The sequence below is a fragment of the Rattus norvegicus genome, chromosome 9, assembly GCF_021556685.1.
Source record: "Rattus norvegicus strain SHRSP/BbbUtx chromosome 9, alternate assembly SHRSP_T2T, whole genome shotgun sequence".
Taxonomy (NCBI): Eukaryota; Metazoa; Chordata; class Mammalia; order Rodentia; family Muridae; genus Rattus; species Rattus norvegicus.
Window position 1 is genome coordinate 57,762,623 of NC_141542.1, and position 16,014 is coordinate 57,778,636.

The 16,014-nt window shown below is 43.4% G+C and overlaps 1 protein-coding gene across 3 annotated transcripts in view; it reads left to right on the forward strand.

Moving 5' to 3' along the window:
* The first annotated feature begins 4,524 nt into the window (after positions 1-4,524).
* Positions 4,525-16,014, forward strand: part of Il1rl2 (interleukin 1 receptor-like 2) — a 47,128-nt gene continuing 35,638 nt past the window's right edge. The window contains exons 1-4 of one of the 3 annotated variants that reach the window (XM_087564674.1): positions 4,525-4,998; positions 5,603-5,672; positions 6,487-6,721; positions 8,138-8,336. In XM_087564674.1, the coding sequence (XP_087420800.1) occupies positions 5,609-5,672; positions 6,487-6,721; positions 8,138-8,336 (498 nt within the window). In that variant the 5' untranslated portion in view covers positions 4,525-4,998; positions 5,603-5,608. 3 annotated transcript variants of the gene reach the window in all.

The following is a 16,014-nucleotide window of genomic DNA, read 5'->3' on the forward strand; positions in this document are numbered from 1 at the left end:
TGTGCACACACACTCCTATATGCACACACACACACACACCCTTACATGCACACACAAACCTATCTGCACACAAACATTCCTATATGCACACACACACACATACACATATGTGCACACACACTCCTATATGCACACACACACATTCACATCCACCCACGTACAAAACTTAGGACAAATCTTTGTTCATGCCACTGTATTTGAAGAATGCTCTGTAAGTCAATACTCAGGCTGTCAATGGATAGTTTTTCTGTTTCTCTTGGCTGTCTAGACCCACACCCATCCCCCTTAGTTTTTAGATAGGCAGAGCCAAACCACCCTCTCCAAAGTAATTTGTTCCCCTTACTACATATGGTTGCAGAGAGGCAGGAGCTCTTCCTGTTCTTGGCTAACTACATTCTGCAGAGACTGCACGGCTCTCTCACAGGAGGGCCGCAGTGGGAATGGTCACTCATCTAGGAATCATTGCAAATTTGAAAGTCAAAACTGATATCCTTTGAAATGATCATTTCTTTGTCGGTAAAGTATTACTTAGGAGTGCCTGGGCTTTGGGCCTTTGCTCCAGGTTCACGCCAGCCCTCATTAATGGCCAAGTGTGCTGAGATAGGAGCCAGGTCCTCTAACTCCCGGATGACTAGCTCCTCTTCCCAACCACCCACTTTCTCTAGTTGACATTGATGAGGGATAAATGCAAGTCCATTTAGCTAAGTTGGAAAATGTGGCCCAGGGTTATCAAGAGTGGGAAAGAATTCAGGGCATTAATGAACAAGCAGAGTGAATGGCGGTGCTGGGTGGAGCCCACACTTGCTAGCAGTTCCTGGGCCCCGTGATTAGGAGTCAGTACCACCTGGAGAGTGTCGGGACAGATGGCTCCCTGTTGGCCAGGCTGGAGAGACCAGGAGACATCAACTACCAACTACCAGGTGAGTGTCCTGAAGACCTGTTTGCACCTCTAACTCTAATTTCTTGATCTGGAGAGAAGGGTCATCGAGGAATCATAGCAAGATTAGGTAGGCAAACAGCCATCCTGAAAACTAGCTTCCTTTTTCTATGGGCCCAGAGGAACAAGAGTCCCTAACCAAAGCCTCACAACGAGGCTTCCTTTTTCTAGAAGGGGAAGTTTGTAGTGGGGTCTCTTGGAGGCAGTGGGTTTCTTCAAGCCCAAGTGGAAGGACTCCTGAATGTGTGCGTGCATGGCTGTGAATCTAAATAATGACACAGTAAGTAAATTATTAGCTTCTGAGGCTCTGTGGTGCTGGTTATTGTTCCAGGCAGCACCCTATGCATTTGCTGCTCTACCCAACGTATATCCAGACTTTACATTCTACTCCGATGCATGGTTTGTGGGTCTCTGAATTTCATGTTAGACTGAAACCGAGAGAGAGCTGAGACTTATATCAAAGCATATAGATCAAATCAGAGAGGCCTAAGGGGAGCATCTCCCTCTGGTATCTATGAAGAGCTTGCTTGACTGACCAACCAAGACTTCCCTGAGGCCTTAGTGTATGGAAAAGGACAGAGCTCCTTTTTTTTTTTTTTTATTAACTTGAGTATTTCTTATATACATTTCGAGTGTTATTCCCTTTCCCGGTTTCCGGGCAAACATCCCCCTCCCCCCTCCCCTTCTTTATGGGTGTTCCCCTCCCCATCCTCCCCCCTTGTCGCCCTCCCCCCAACAATCTAGTTCACTGGGGGTTCAGTCTTAGCAGGACCCAGAGCTCCTTCTTTAAATCAGAAATACCTTGGCAGAGCCAGTAAGGGTCTGGGGCCAGGGCCTTGGGGGAGCTGTGAAGTCAGATCCTGAGAGCTCAACTCTTAGCACTGTGTGGAGCTGTTATGTTAGCAGTCTCAAAGGCCATTGTATGCATGTCCTTCCCCTCACGCAACATTGTTTAATTAGCTTCCTGCTGACTCTGTTGTCCCACTGTAGGATAGCTTCTTTGGACAGTCTCATTTTCCCCCTTGAAATAGAATATAAAACGCTGTACTTTTTTAAAAATAAGACTGCTTGACTTATTAAAACTTTTTAAAAAACCTTCTCTCCTCTTCACCTTCTGATCTCCTGCTCCCCCCTTCTCTATCTCAGGACCCTGTTACTGAAGAAGAACTTGCTGGTCTAGACCCCAAGCCCCACTCCCTGTGTTACGAAGGAACACACCATTCCAAAGTTCAGCCGCTTGCACTGACCATCCCTGGCTTTGACTACTCCTTTTCTACTCCTTTCCTCCTCCCACTTCCCCTATGCCTCCACCCTACCATTCCTCCCCAACTTTACATGCTCCTGGTTTTGAAAACCTATGGAGTCCATTAGTCCTCAGCCCTTCGGGAGTTCTTTAGTGGTAAGGGTGCCGTTGAAACAATGAGTGTGAGATTATGTTTTTCCTGATTTAAATATTCTAATCCTGTTAATTCTGCCTATAATAAACTCAGCCATTGTATTGTCGTTCCCAGGCCCCATGTCATCTAGCCACACCCACTTCCATACCTCAGTTTACCCAACTCTCCCCTCTGCTGTGTGGCAACAACTCTTCCTTCATTTCAGTATTTTTTTTTCTGAGTGTCCCAAACTCTATCCTGTTTATTCTACAGGAGATGGCTCGGCAATTAAAAGTGTAAGAGGATGCTGTGGAGGACTAGAGCGAGCTTCCCAGCACCCATATCAAGTAGCTCATAATCACCCGTAATTCCAACTCCAAGGGAAGTGACACCCTCTTCCAGACCCCTGGTCACCTGCAGTCACATGCACATACCTGATACAGACATATGCACATAATTAAACATGATAACAATAAACCTTAAAAAGCAGAAAGAGAGAGCTCTTTTCCCAGACATCTGCCTGTTGGGCTCCAGGCCACTGCTCAGGAGAAAGGCTGTGCCTTATCACAACCTTTCCGTCTATCTGTATTTCTGTCGCTGCATTTGATACTTTCTGTGCTTCTTAATAGTTGAATATCTTCTTTTTTTTTAAAAGTTATTTACCAGAAAATCAACGGCCATAAGCTGTAGAAGGGTGCATGTCTCTAAGCTGCCTTGACAACACTTAGTGAGTCATCAGACACATTTAGATGCCTTTAGTGTTTGGCAAGAACACAGGGCACTGAAATCCTTCTCCAGAGAATGGTATCACGCAAACAATCCATCAGAGGTTTGCCAATGCAGGAGAAGACACGCTTACCTAATGATCCTGGAGCTGTTCTTAAACACGTAAGAGACATTGTCAGAATTGCCAAAGCGACATTATGTATGATAAATAGCAAAATCTAAAAATGGAGCAACCAAAATGGCTAAGGGAGACACACCGGTTACTTAGACTCACACGGTGGGACATTCTACAGCAGCAAGCCTTTATTGAGAAGGACAACACTTCAAATGTTTAAATCCTGAAAGTATAATGATTTTATTAAAAAGTGAGTTTTATAAGTGCACAGTATAGTAAATTTTATACAGTGACTAAGAAAACTTATGTAATACCTTATATTGCTTAAGGAACTTCCTCTGTCTATCCCTCTCTGACCTTTCTCTCTCTCTCTCTCTCTCTCTCTCTCTCTCTCTCTCTCTCCCCCCCCCCCTCTCTCTTTCTCTCTCACACACACACACACACACACACACACACACACACACACACACACACAAAGGGAGGGGAGGGAAGAAAATAAGCATCAAGTTTAAGACTGGGAGTTTGGGTATAGGCGGACAGACATGGGAAGCCAGGAGAAGATTCCTTCTGATGTTTGTTGCTTACGTGACATAGTTTGTTTGGAATTATGTAGCCCTTGACAACTGTGTGGCATGCACTTAAAGATACGAAAGTGAGAAGGAGAGGGGTTCACGCAAGGAAAATGAAGTCATTAAGTTTCTACCAAAGCAGGGTTTCTTCTGGCTACTCCAAACAAAGCTAAAATTGTCCTACGGACCTCTCTGTAAGTACATGCTCAGTTCCTTCCTTAGTTTCTCTGGGAGGTTCTGCGTGCAAATATGTGATAGTTTTGTATTTTAATTTTTAAAACTTTTATCAGTTTCATCTTAATTTTATACATTACTGAGGTTTGGTGTGCACTGATTGAACCCAGCCTCTTTTTACAGGCTTCTTCCACCCCCTCGCCCCCTGTAATCTCTCTTCTACATCTTAGTTTCTTGTTTAATTTCCGTACAGGCAGAACTTTATGTATGCTTCTTCTGTTTCTTCTTCCGCTTAGCATCGTGTCCCCACCCCCAACCCCGTAACCGAAAAGCTCACAGTCCTCAAATCTGTTCTGTATCCAAACCTAATGATTGATTCCTCATGCATCAACAAGTTTCCTCAACACAGATCATCCCGGAAGCGTAAGGCAGAGTGCTTCTGTCAAGGGACAGTGCCCGGACAGACACCTATCCATCTTAACTTTGTGAACTTGGGACAGCTAGTCAGACTGGCCCTGTGGTTGTTTAGAAAGTCTTACAGTTTCTAATCCACAAAGACCACCAGGAAGGCCCACTTAGAAGCTGCTGGTCTGATGGCATTTGCTATCTCTGCACTTCCTAGTGCCCAGTGGGGTTTCCCGTGTCTCTGGGGCAGGAAGACAGGTCCGGGCTAGCATCGCTTTATGGCAAGTTTAAACTGCAGCATTCAACCTGTCGGGAGTCCGCTTTACTGAAGATCTAGAGGGTTAATCCTAAACCATGTGGAATGGCTTCCACATCTGGAATAGTCCATATTAGGGCAATGCTGGGCATGTTAAGAACCGCTCAAACAGTGCTTGGAAAGAAATGATAATTTTTTTAGCGATGATCTGGGGCATATTTAAGCCGACATTCCTGCTAGATGAACGTGCTGGCCTAGGATCAGGCAAGAAAAGGCTGAACGCCTTTCTAAGGACGGACTCTTTCTGTACTGCTCCACTTGGGGAAGGTGAGTCTGCCCCGCCCGTGGCGGAGAGGCGATGCCCAGGCTGCTGAATCCGGTCCCTGGCGTGGTTCCAGCTCTGCTCTAGGAGACCCCGCGCTCTGAGACTTCATAGACAGGTGGAGCAGCCTTGGGGAGCGGCTTACTTGCTAGGGGAGGGGGAGGGAGCTAGCGATCTTCACTGGGCGGCTAACCGACTCTGTTCTGGAAAGTGGGCTGGGACTTGGGTCAAACTCTGGAATTCCTGCTCACCCTTGCCCTTCCCAGGTGGTCCCGCGCTCACCATGAAGCCAGCGGGCATCTGGGATTTCAGGGGAGCCCCTCAGACCCAGGCCGGTCCCAGACGCACGCTGGGCTGGGCGGGTCCATAGCCTGCTCCGGCTTCGGTAGGATCTCCTGGCCCTGGCTTGATCCAAGCGCCACTAAATCTGGCCCTGTTCCCCGACTCCCCACCAGTCCCCATTCACAGGCCAGACTGAGTTCCTTGGCTTCTGAGGGTCTGGGCAGAAAAGCAAAATAGAGTGGGGATGGGGAGAGGCGCCTTGAAATGGAGAGGCGGATGTGGAGGGCTCCCCATGCAGAGGGGAAGTCCCGTGACCTGGATTGGAACTGATATTCTGGGTTCTCAGAAGTCTGAGTCCCACTGTGTGCCCCACTGTGTGCAAAAGGTGTTAGCCTCACAGCATCCCTTACTTTTGCCATTGTCTTCTTTTTCCCATGTAGCCCGAAATGGGGATGCCACCCTTGCTCTTCTGTTGGGTGTCTTTCGCGCTTCCACTTTTTGTGGCAGCAGGTAAGTACTGTGGGTCTGAGAGTTCTTGCATCCCAGGGACCTACTGCCTTGTTGGCAGCATCCTTTGTCATTCTTCTCCATGCCCCTGGCTCACCTTCAGGGGTGTCAACTAAGTCACTTCTTCCTCTAGATGATCCAGCAGGGTGAGTCAAAAGGGCGTGGCTGGGAGTTGGGGATTGGGGTGGGGGAGGAATAGGAAAAATACTTCCCAAGTTCTCGGAACCCCAAAAGTCACCTTGGAACTTCGGTCTAACTTAGGTGGTACAGAGAAGTCCTCACTCCAGCAGACTCAGTTCCATTGCTTAAACAGAAGGGTTATTAATGGCATCTATTTCATACAAAGGGTTATTTTATGGTCCAAAGCTACCAGAGAGTACACGTTTCTAAGGAAAACTAACTTGGTAGAAATGGGCTTTAAAAAGAAGCTGTCTTTAAAACCAAGGACTGTGTGGGATGAGGGGACATCTGACCACAACTATAGGTAGGTAAATGACCAGGTTGGATCTGTGCTGGGACAGAGAGTAAGGGCAGAATAGTGGACAGATTCAGACACATGGGCCTTTGTTCTGCAGAGGGACCTGGGGGAGCCTTGTCCTCGATATAAATATGAAGGTCTTAGTATTATGCTTCTAAGTGAGTGGACACATTTGAGGAAACGACCAAAGTAAACCACTAAATAAAATTTCACATTGCCCAGAGCAGAATATTTCCTAAGAAGAATAGTGATTTTTTTGTTTTAAAAATTATATTTATTTGTTTGTTTGTTTGTTTATTTATTTATTTATTTATTTATTTATTTGCTTTCCTTCCCTAGGTAACTGTACTGATGTCTATATGCACCATGAGATGATTTCAGAGGGCCAGCCTTTCCCCTTCAACTGCACATACCCTCCAGTAACAAACGGGGCAGTGAATCTGACATGGCATAGAACACCCAGTAAGAGCCCAATCTCCATCAACAGACACGTTAGAATTCACCAGGACCAGTCCTGGATTTTGTTTCTTCCGTTGGCATTGGAGGACTCAGGCATCTATCAATGTGTTATAAAGTAAGTCCTCCATTTATAGTAGAACTAATTCCCGTGTCTCCGACTCCGTTTCTAAACATGTCTTTTAAGAAGATGGGTATTGTTGACCTTTAATTTTGAGACTAGTTATATAGTCTGGACCAAGTTTCCAAATGTTCTCTGAAGTACTGAAATGACAGATGTGAACCACCACAACCAGCAGATACACAAATGCAGGATGGCCTTAAACTGCTGTGAGATGGCTTCCGGCGAGCACATTTGGAAGCAGAAGAGTTTTGGGCCAGACCAGCATACGGATTGCTGCCATTTCCTGAAGATGCTTGTTTTTTTGTTTTTGTTTTTGTTTTTGTTTTTGTTTTTAAACTGGCTGATCCAGACCCAAATGGATTATTCGAACACTTTTGATAAGGAATCTGCTTAAAGCAGACCTTTAAAAGCTAGCAAATCTGGGAGATGTTCTAGAGTCTACACGAATCCTTGTGCTAGAGGTAATGTTTCTGAGTGATGGTGGACTAGTGAGCTATTTCCATGGAGAACAATTTTGCTTGGAGGGTACTAGAGTCTGCTGGAAAATTCATATCCCATCAAAGGCTCTTCTTTCCTCCCTCCCCCTGTGTGTATATGTATATTGCTGCTCTGCCTGTCTCTCTCTAGTGCCCCCCCTCGCCCTTCCCCTCTCTCTTCCTCTCCTTCTCCTTTTCAGTTTTTAAAGATTTTTCAAGACTCCAGTAAAACCTACCTGTAAAACACATTTGGCCAGAGAATTTTAATTCTGACTTTCCACACAGGCTTGACTGGCAACAATTTATTATGTGATCTCTCTACATCTTGACTTTTCCACCTGTAAATTGGGCACACTGCATCAGTCTTTAATCTCTGCTCATCTGGAGCAGCTCTCAGCCCTTAGGTATCACGAAGATCGTTTTAAGGGACACAGGCAGTCGTTTCGTATTTCACCAACCCTTTGGTTTATCAGATGTGTCTTCGTGAGAAGGTGTAAGTGACTTTTATAGCCAAACTGAAGTGTAAGCACTGTATGGAGTCTCCAGAAAAAATAATTCATGAGGCTCACGGAGACCCTCAGCTCCTCCTAGGCCATGCTGAGATGCCAGTGTCTACTCTGTATGAATACCACTGACCCTTGCCAGTGTCTACTCTGTATGAATACCACTGACCCTTGCCAGTGTCTACTCTGTATGAATACCACTGACCCTTGCCAGTGTCTACTCTGTATGAATACCACTGACCCTTGGGTAATGCATGGTTTCCAGGTTACTCTTTACTTCATGGGAGGCAAAGGGTTTGTACAGTGTCTAGAAAATAATTAGAAAAGATGTGAAAATGGCTTACCCGAGTTCTGAGACTGCTTGAGAGTTCATTGGCTGTGTCCTGCTGTGCTTCTTTGTTTGTTGTTTTGCTTGTTTTCCTCTTTTCCAGGGATGCCCACAGCTGTTACCGAATAGCTATAAACCTAACCGTTTTTAGAAAACACTGGTGCAACTCTTCCAACGAAGAGAGTTCCATAAATTCCTCAGATGAGTACCAGCAATGGTTACCCATAGGAAAATCGGGCAGTCTGACGTGCCATCTCTACTTCCCAGAGAGCTGTGTTTTGGATTCAATAAAGTGGTATAAGGTAAAAAGCTAAAAAACAAAACGACAGCCAAATCCTCTCTTGATAGTGTTTCTCCACCTTCCCACCCCAAGGGTAGCCAGATTCCTTCAGGGCAGGTTTGGTATGGAGGTGGCCTGAGACAAGTGTTAGTAATCCTGATAATTACTTTAAACAATTTTACTGTTTTGAAATGTGGTTATACCTTCCCTATACCCACGATTACCCAGTTTTCAAGCTCCTGCTGTCTTTTTGTCACTCACCTTGGTTTGTTAGAATGGCTCTGATATCCGGTGCTTTGAAAATTACAAAGGACACAAATTCACACCTAAGAAAGACTCCTGCGGTCTCTGTTCTGTTACTCACCAAACCTTACCCCAGCAATGGCAGGCTGCTGCTGTCAACTCCTGCCACACACAGTCTCACATAGGCTGTATTTGAAAACTCAGTTGTATCCCAGCCGTTCCCATTGAAATGTAAACAGAGCTTCCCATGCTCCTTCTTTCTTCATCGTGTTTTCACTCTGACCTGGCTTTGTCTCCACAAGGCACAGTTAGAGCTCTCCTTGTCCCAGTCCAGCCTTGACTTTCCTTTGAGGCAGTGCTTCTCAGCCTTCCCAACACTGTGACCCTTCAATACAGTTCCTCAGGTTGTGGTGACCCCCCCTCCACATGCCCCAGCCATACAATCGTTTTCATTGCTACTTCATAACTGTAGCTTTGTTACTGTTACGAATTATAACACAAATATGTAATTTGTGACTCTTGTGGGGGTCGTGACCCCCAGGTTGAGAACCCCTGCTGCTGCTTTAAGGGTTTTGCTCCCCTCCCCCATTTCTTCTGTGGTTCAGGATTAGTCAACAGTCTTACTTTCTTACTTTTTCCTGTGCTGAACTTCGGTAGGATTTCGTTTCCTAGGGGATGACACATGTCCTTGTAAGTTATTTTTCATCTCTTCTTGTCTGTCTACTTCCTCGGAGGAGATCGAGTTTGGTTCTCAATACAGGGTAGACTCTCATCTTTGTCTCCCTAACCCAAGCCCCTTTGCACAAGCAGCTTGTCCTTCTAGACAAAGTCTTCTGTCTTCTCAGAAAGCCCGTTCGGCTCTTGGTGATCATCTCTATCTGCTCTGTGTTTGTAGTCTTTGCCTTTCTGTGTGGCGCGTGTGGGCAGGAGCATCCTTAACACCTGTCTTGTGCATCTGTGACAGAGTGTAAGGCTCTCAAGGGTGCTTTGATCACCACCCCCTAGAATTGCCAGGTGCTAAAGATGCAAATAAAGAATTCACGGTTCCACTGATGTCACAGACTGGTCCCAAAACTTTACATTAGTTCGACTCAGGAGGACTATCACCTATTTCTTGCAAGCTTAAGATAACTTTGTATGTAAACAAAATCAGTTAGACCTGGGAAGCAGAACTAATGTGAAATTGTCTAAATTAGGAAAGCAAGTGGATCTTTAGGAATTTAAGGCTAGCCTGGTCTACAGAGAGAGCTCTAGAACAGCCAGGGCTACAGAGAGACCCTGTCTCAAAAACAAAACAAAACAAAACAAAAAACCAAAAACCAAAAAACAAAACAAAAAAACAAACAAGCAAACAAAAGCCAGAATGAAATCAAATCAGTGTTGTGAGCATGAATTGGGCAGTTTAGTTATCCTCTGTGATTAGCTATCGGATTGACCATTTGCCCTTTGTTGAGTTGATTGTCCATTTCTGAATCCTCTTCAGATGGACCCATGTCTTTGGCTGCATTTCTCTGTTAACTTTTCTCCCTGCTTTACTGCAAGCTTATAGGGGATTCTACACATCTCTTTAAGGCCTTAAGAAACAACTGACATGCATTAAAAGTACTTTTATTGACGCTTAACATGTATATGTAGAAAATAGATCAATGACCTATAGGTAGACAAGGATCGTCAGAAAGTGAACATATGTTTAATTGCAGTTACCACCAAGGTCTAGATTAACTATTACCAATAGCTCCAAACACTTCCTCTATAACTGTAACCAACCAACCAACCAACCAACCAACCAGACCTGTGCTTTGTTCATGCCCAGGATCACTGGATCACCAGATCACTGCTTTCCTAATTCAGAGGATGTTCTGTCTGTTTCTGAACTTCATGTTCAAATTATCTGTGTGTGGTTAGCCTCTTTGTACCAATAATGAACCTGTGAGAACCATCCACACTGCAGTCTGTACTTCCAGTAAATGGTCCATGTGAACTGGTATGTAGCACTGCATTCTCACTGTTAGACTCTCGAGCTGTTTCCAGTTACAAGTAAAGCTGGTGGGAACCTTCCTGTGCATACCACTTCATGCAAACACCACTTCATGGGCACACCACTTCATGGGCACACCACTTTGTGGGCACACCACTTTGTGGGCATACCACTTCATGGGCACACCACTTCATGGGCACACCACTTCATGGGCACACCACTTTGTGGGCACACCACTTCATGGGCACACCACTTTGTGGGCACACCACTTTGTGGGCACACCACTTCATGGGCACACCACTTTGTGGGCACACCACTTTGTGGGCACACCATTTGGGTCACACATGCTTAGATTTTTGTAGGACATTCTGCAGAAGAATGGAGCAGTTGGGTCATAGAGAATATGGTCAGTGCTAGAATTCTAATGTTTCTGTATCTGATAGGGAAGGATGTAGTCAACTGACTCTCCCTCTTTTCCCGTCATCCCTCAGTGCTGGGGATGAAACTTGAGAAAGGACTTTGCACTAAGCTCCCTGCAACTCAGTCCCTGTAGCCCAGCCACTGCAGCCCAGCTCCCTAGAAACCTGTTCCTTGAAGTGCTGGCTTTTCAGAGAATAGACTGTCCCATTCTGTCTTTATTACATTTCCTGATGACTGATAGTGGTGGTACCTCTTGAGTTTGCTTGTTGGTAATTGTATATGAGTGTGTGTGTGCGTGTGTGTGTGTATGTATATGTGTATGTATGTGTGTATATGTGTGTATGTGTGTGTATATATGTGTGAGTGTGTGTGTTTGTGTATGTGTGTGTATGTATATGTGTATGTGTATGTATGTGTGTGTGTATGTGTGTATATGTGTGTATATGTGTGTATATATGTGTGAGTGTGTGTATGTGTACTCCTGCCTACCATGGCATGCATGTAGAAGTCAGGGTAATTGCGGGGCTCAGTTTTTGCCCTTCACCATGTGGGTTCTGAGGTTCAAACTCATGTCTCTATGCTTGGATGCAAGCCTCTTTACTGATAAGCCTTATCATCAGTCCTTTGTTGAGGTTTTTCTTTAAAGAGCAGAGTGTTCGTTGGGGCCACATTTGACTTACTTTTTCCTCTATGTGGGTTCATGGCTCACCTATCTTCTCTTCCTCGTTTTGCATGCCCACTGTGCCTTTAGTCAGTCTGATATTTGTGTGAACCCCTGTTTCTGAGCACTTTGTTGTGTGGCACGCTCTCTTTACCTTTTACTTATTGTGACAGTAGTCCCATCTGGACCGTTCTCTACAAACCCTCTAGCCTTAACATTCTCCTGTGATAAAGAGTAAAAATTCACCTGCATGGGTACACAATTTCATAATCAAATCGCTTGTTTTTGCAGCAAGCTTTCTGGAATTTAGCTCCTCTTTTGCTGGACTTACCGTGTTGAAAATATGGCAGGGTTCCTTTCCGTGTTCTCCTTTGAGCCCCTCTAGTCTCCTGAAGTACTTTATGTTCCTACCTGGATTTTAAAATCAGTGCATTCACTTTCACAAAATAATCTTAGGTTGTTTTTTAATTATAAATTAAGATTAATATAATTACAGGATTTTTCTCATTTCTTTTTTCTTCTTATAAATTTGACTATATAACCTTCCTGCCCTCCCTCAAGTTCCTGGCCTCTTCTTTCATTAATTGCTATTGCATCAGTAGATGTATATGTATCCATGCATATATGTATATACATATGTTCCTAAATATAACCTGCTCAAACTGTATAATATCTTAGATTTTAATTAAATGGTGGCACTCAGAAATGTATCAAAGATTGATAGCTTTTACAACTTTGAGTCTTTTAAGCTATGACATATCATTCTCTCCCATTTAAAATTACTTGTGTACATACATTGCTAGTGCTAAATTTATTCTTGGTGAACTGGTGTTTACTGATACTACTGTCTCAGTGTGGTTGTGTTTTCCTACTCTGTGTGTTGCTACTATAGGAAAATACAATTTCTTTTTGTACATTGGCCTTGTATCTAATAACCTTGGAGGGTTCCTGTCTTGTAGCTCGACTACCTGTCTAGCAGCTCAACTTCCTGTCTTGTTTGTTAGTTTGTTACTCTTTCCAGGAGTTTGTGAATCTTAAGGATGTTGTGGAAATATTAACTGAAGACCTTATAAATCTGTTTTTATTACTTTGTTGTTTGATTTGTCAATTTCTGTTCTTGTCTGGTTCTCACTCCTTTGTTTGACTTTTGGTTTTAATTTGCTATTATTTTTATGAACACTGTGAGATAGAATCTTCTCTCATTAAACCCAAGTTTCTGATATATAGGTTTAAGGTCATGGCTTCCTTCTAAGCCGCATCTTGGTTGACCTCTGCAGGTTTTGATCTATCATTCCATAAGCAATGCACTCAAGTCGTTCTGATTTTCCTGGTAATTTCGTCTTTGACTCTAGATGTTTTTGAAGGACTTCTTTATTTGCCAATGTAGCAGTGTTTGGGTATTTTTAAAAGTAACTTTCCTGTTTGTGGTAGACGGCAGCATGACAGAGAACACATTCCAAATAATCTCAGAACTTTGAAATTTGAGGCTGGCTTTTGGACCAGCACGTATTCAACCTCTGTAAACGTGTCTTGTGTGTTGAAGAGAATGTAAACACTGAAAGTCGGGCTCGTAGATGGTGTTATGCAAGCCAGTGAGAGAAAAGTGTTAACGTAAATTAGTGTAGTTATTCATTTCGCTGTACATCTGACATTATTAATGTCTGCACTTTGCTTTTGAATATTCTTTACAGGGATATTTTAAGTTACCCTGGCTTCCTGCTGCATTGAGCTTCTGAAGCCTTTTTGATTTTTCTAGAAGTCTGCCTCCTTTGGTACTGATACAGTAATACCAGCTTTTTTGTGGTAGGTGGTGGGATGCAGAATCTTTTTTTTTTTCTATGATTTTACCTTTACTTTTTTCTTTGTATTTGTGTAGTCTTGGGGCATATTTACTTTTAAGTAGAAGGTGTTTGGGTTTTTAAAAGCTCTGGACTGGGATTCTTTACTCCATGTATTTTCTCTGTGACCTTTTAACCCTTTTGCTGCTGTTTCCCATCAGTCATTCTGGTTCCGAACTCATTTCCTATCTTTTTCTTATTGTTGCTTTGAATCAAGCATTTACTATTCATGTTTATTTTTATGAATTTCATGATGGATATCTTCAACTACTATTGGCTGGTTACTTCATCCACAGTCAACCTCGACTTACTGCAGTTCTATATGAAATAGTACTTATTGCCTTCTGAGGAAATGAGGGGCTTTAGAGTTTTAAACTCTCTCTAGCAGGATTTTGGTTTATGTGCTACTATAGCTGTTGATTTTAATTTTCTGACGATGGAAACACCAAAGGCATTCTGGTTACAGGTGATTGAAACTCTTCTCGCTTTTCTTTACATATTTAATTTTACCTTCTTCTGTAGTCCAGCCATTATCTCCAAGCTTGTGTCTCGAATCATTTTTTTTTAAAGATCTCTTTATTTCCAGCTTATGTGTGTCAGTGTTCTAGATGAATGTGTGTGTAACAGAGGCACTACCCACGGAGACCAGAAGAGAACATCAGATCTCAGGAGCCACAGATGATTATGTCCCCGAGTGGGAGCTGGGAACTGAACCAGGTCCTCTGAAAGACCGACAAGTGCTCCTAAGTCTTAGCCTGAGAGGCCTCTTTCCAGCCCTTGGAATGATTCCATGTAATATTCGTGTGCCCAACTAACATCCCTTAGAAAATTTATGAATTTTCTTAGTGCAAATTATCTCATTTTCTGAAAATGTTTTTATTTGTCTTACCTGTATTTTTTTTTGATATTTTTGTAAACTATCTTCATGGGTTGACGTTTATTTTTGCTCTGCGTTTTCAAGCCATTCAAGAGTTTAGTATTTCCTGTATTTTTCATGCTCTGTGGACTTTTTCATTCCTGTCTTTCTGCCCCCTTTGAAGGTAATATGCCTGAACCTATGAACTCCTTAAAATTACCCTCCTTGACTTTGGAGTTTAGTAGTATTACTCTGATGAGTTAGGAGAGATTTCTCATCCACTTTGCGAATGCCTTTTGAAATATAGTGTATTGTGTTTTTCTCCATTATTTTTTAGTTACTCCTTTCTTTTGTATTTTCGTAACTTATTTTCTTTTTGTCCTCTTTGGAACTCTAATTAAATACATATTAAATCCTTTATTTTTTTTAAAAAGAAATGTGTTTTCTGACTCTCACATGCATTTTCCTGTTCTAGGATTTTGTGTGCATTTGCCTAAGTGGGAATTTCTTCCTGGCTTGCTTTCCAACCTTTTATTCTTAGGTGTGTAAAACTGTCTATTAAATCCATTCATCCGCTTAATTTTAGCTATTGTAATTTTCAATTCTCTGCGTAGTTTTTCTTCTCCCACTTTGTATGTGTGTATTGTGGATATTTTTGCATGTGTATGGGCATGTGTGCAAGTGTGTGCAGCAAGTTGGTGCCTGTTCAGATTCACCCTCAATTGCTTTTCTACCTCATTCTTGAGGGAAGGTCTCTTAATTAAACCCAGCACTTAACCATGTGGCCAACGTTGTGAGTAAGTTAACTCTGTGGATTCCGTGTCTCTGCCTTCTGAAGCTGGAATGGCAGGTGGTGGCCGTGCTCACCTGGCATTGAGCTGGGTTTCCACAGATCCAAATTCTGGCCCTCAAGCTTGTGGAGCTAGCACTTACAGCACTGAGCCAGCTACTCAGGAGAGGAGAGGAGAGGAGAGGAGAGGAGGGGAGGGGAGGGGAGGGGAGGGGAGAGGAGGGGGGAAGAGAGGAGGGAAGTGTAAGTCTATGTGAGTGTGTCTGTGTATGTGTCTGTGTGTATGTCTGTATGTGAGAGTGTATATGAGTGTGTCTCTGTGTGGTGTGTGTGTGTGTGAGAGTGTATATATGTGTGTCTCTGTGGTGTGTGTGTGTGTATGTGTGTGTGTGTATGTGTGTGTTGTATAAACGAGACATAGACAACAGGTGATTTCCTCTGTCTCTATCTTATATTTAGAAACAACACTGACTTGACTGGGCTGGCCAACAAGCCCCAAGGATCTGCCAGTCTCCTGTGTACCTCCACACCCAGCGTTTTTTTTATGAGTTTATGGGGAGAAAGCAAGGTCCTCATGTTTTCATGTAATTTGTAGTTGTCATTTTCATAATGCATCTAGACATGGAGGAAGTCCCCTGCACTGCTGTTAAACCCCTGGTCTTCAGGAATGGCCAGGTTTTAACCCTCAGAAACCCTTTGTGGTTTGGGGGTTGTCAATAGTCTATTTGTTGCTGAGTCTGTCTTCTGTCCATCTGTCTGTCTTAGTTTGTGGTTTGGGGGTTGTTCATTGGTCTGTCTTTTGCTGAGTCTCAATCTGTCCTTGTGCCTGTATTTATTTGTACCTGTTTGGTGACTTACTGTCTCTTGCTGTGTGTCCCTAACTAAGTGTTTTTGTTCTGTATTTATTGAACATT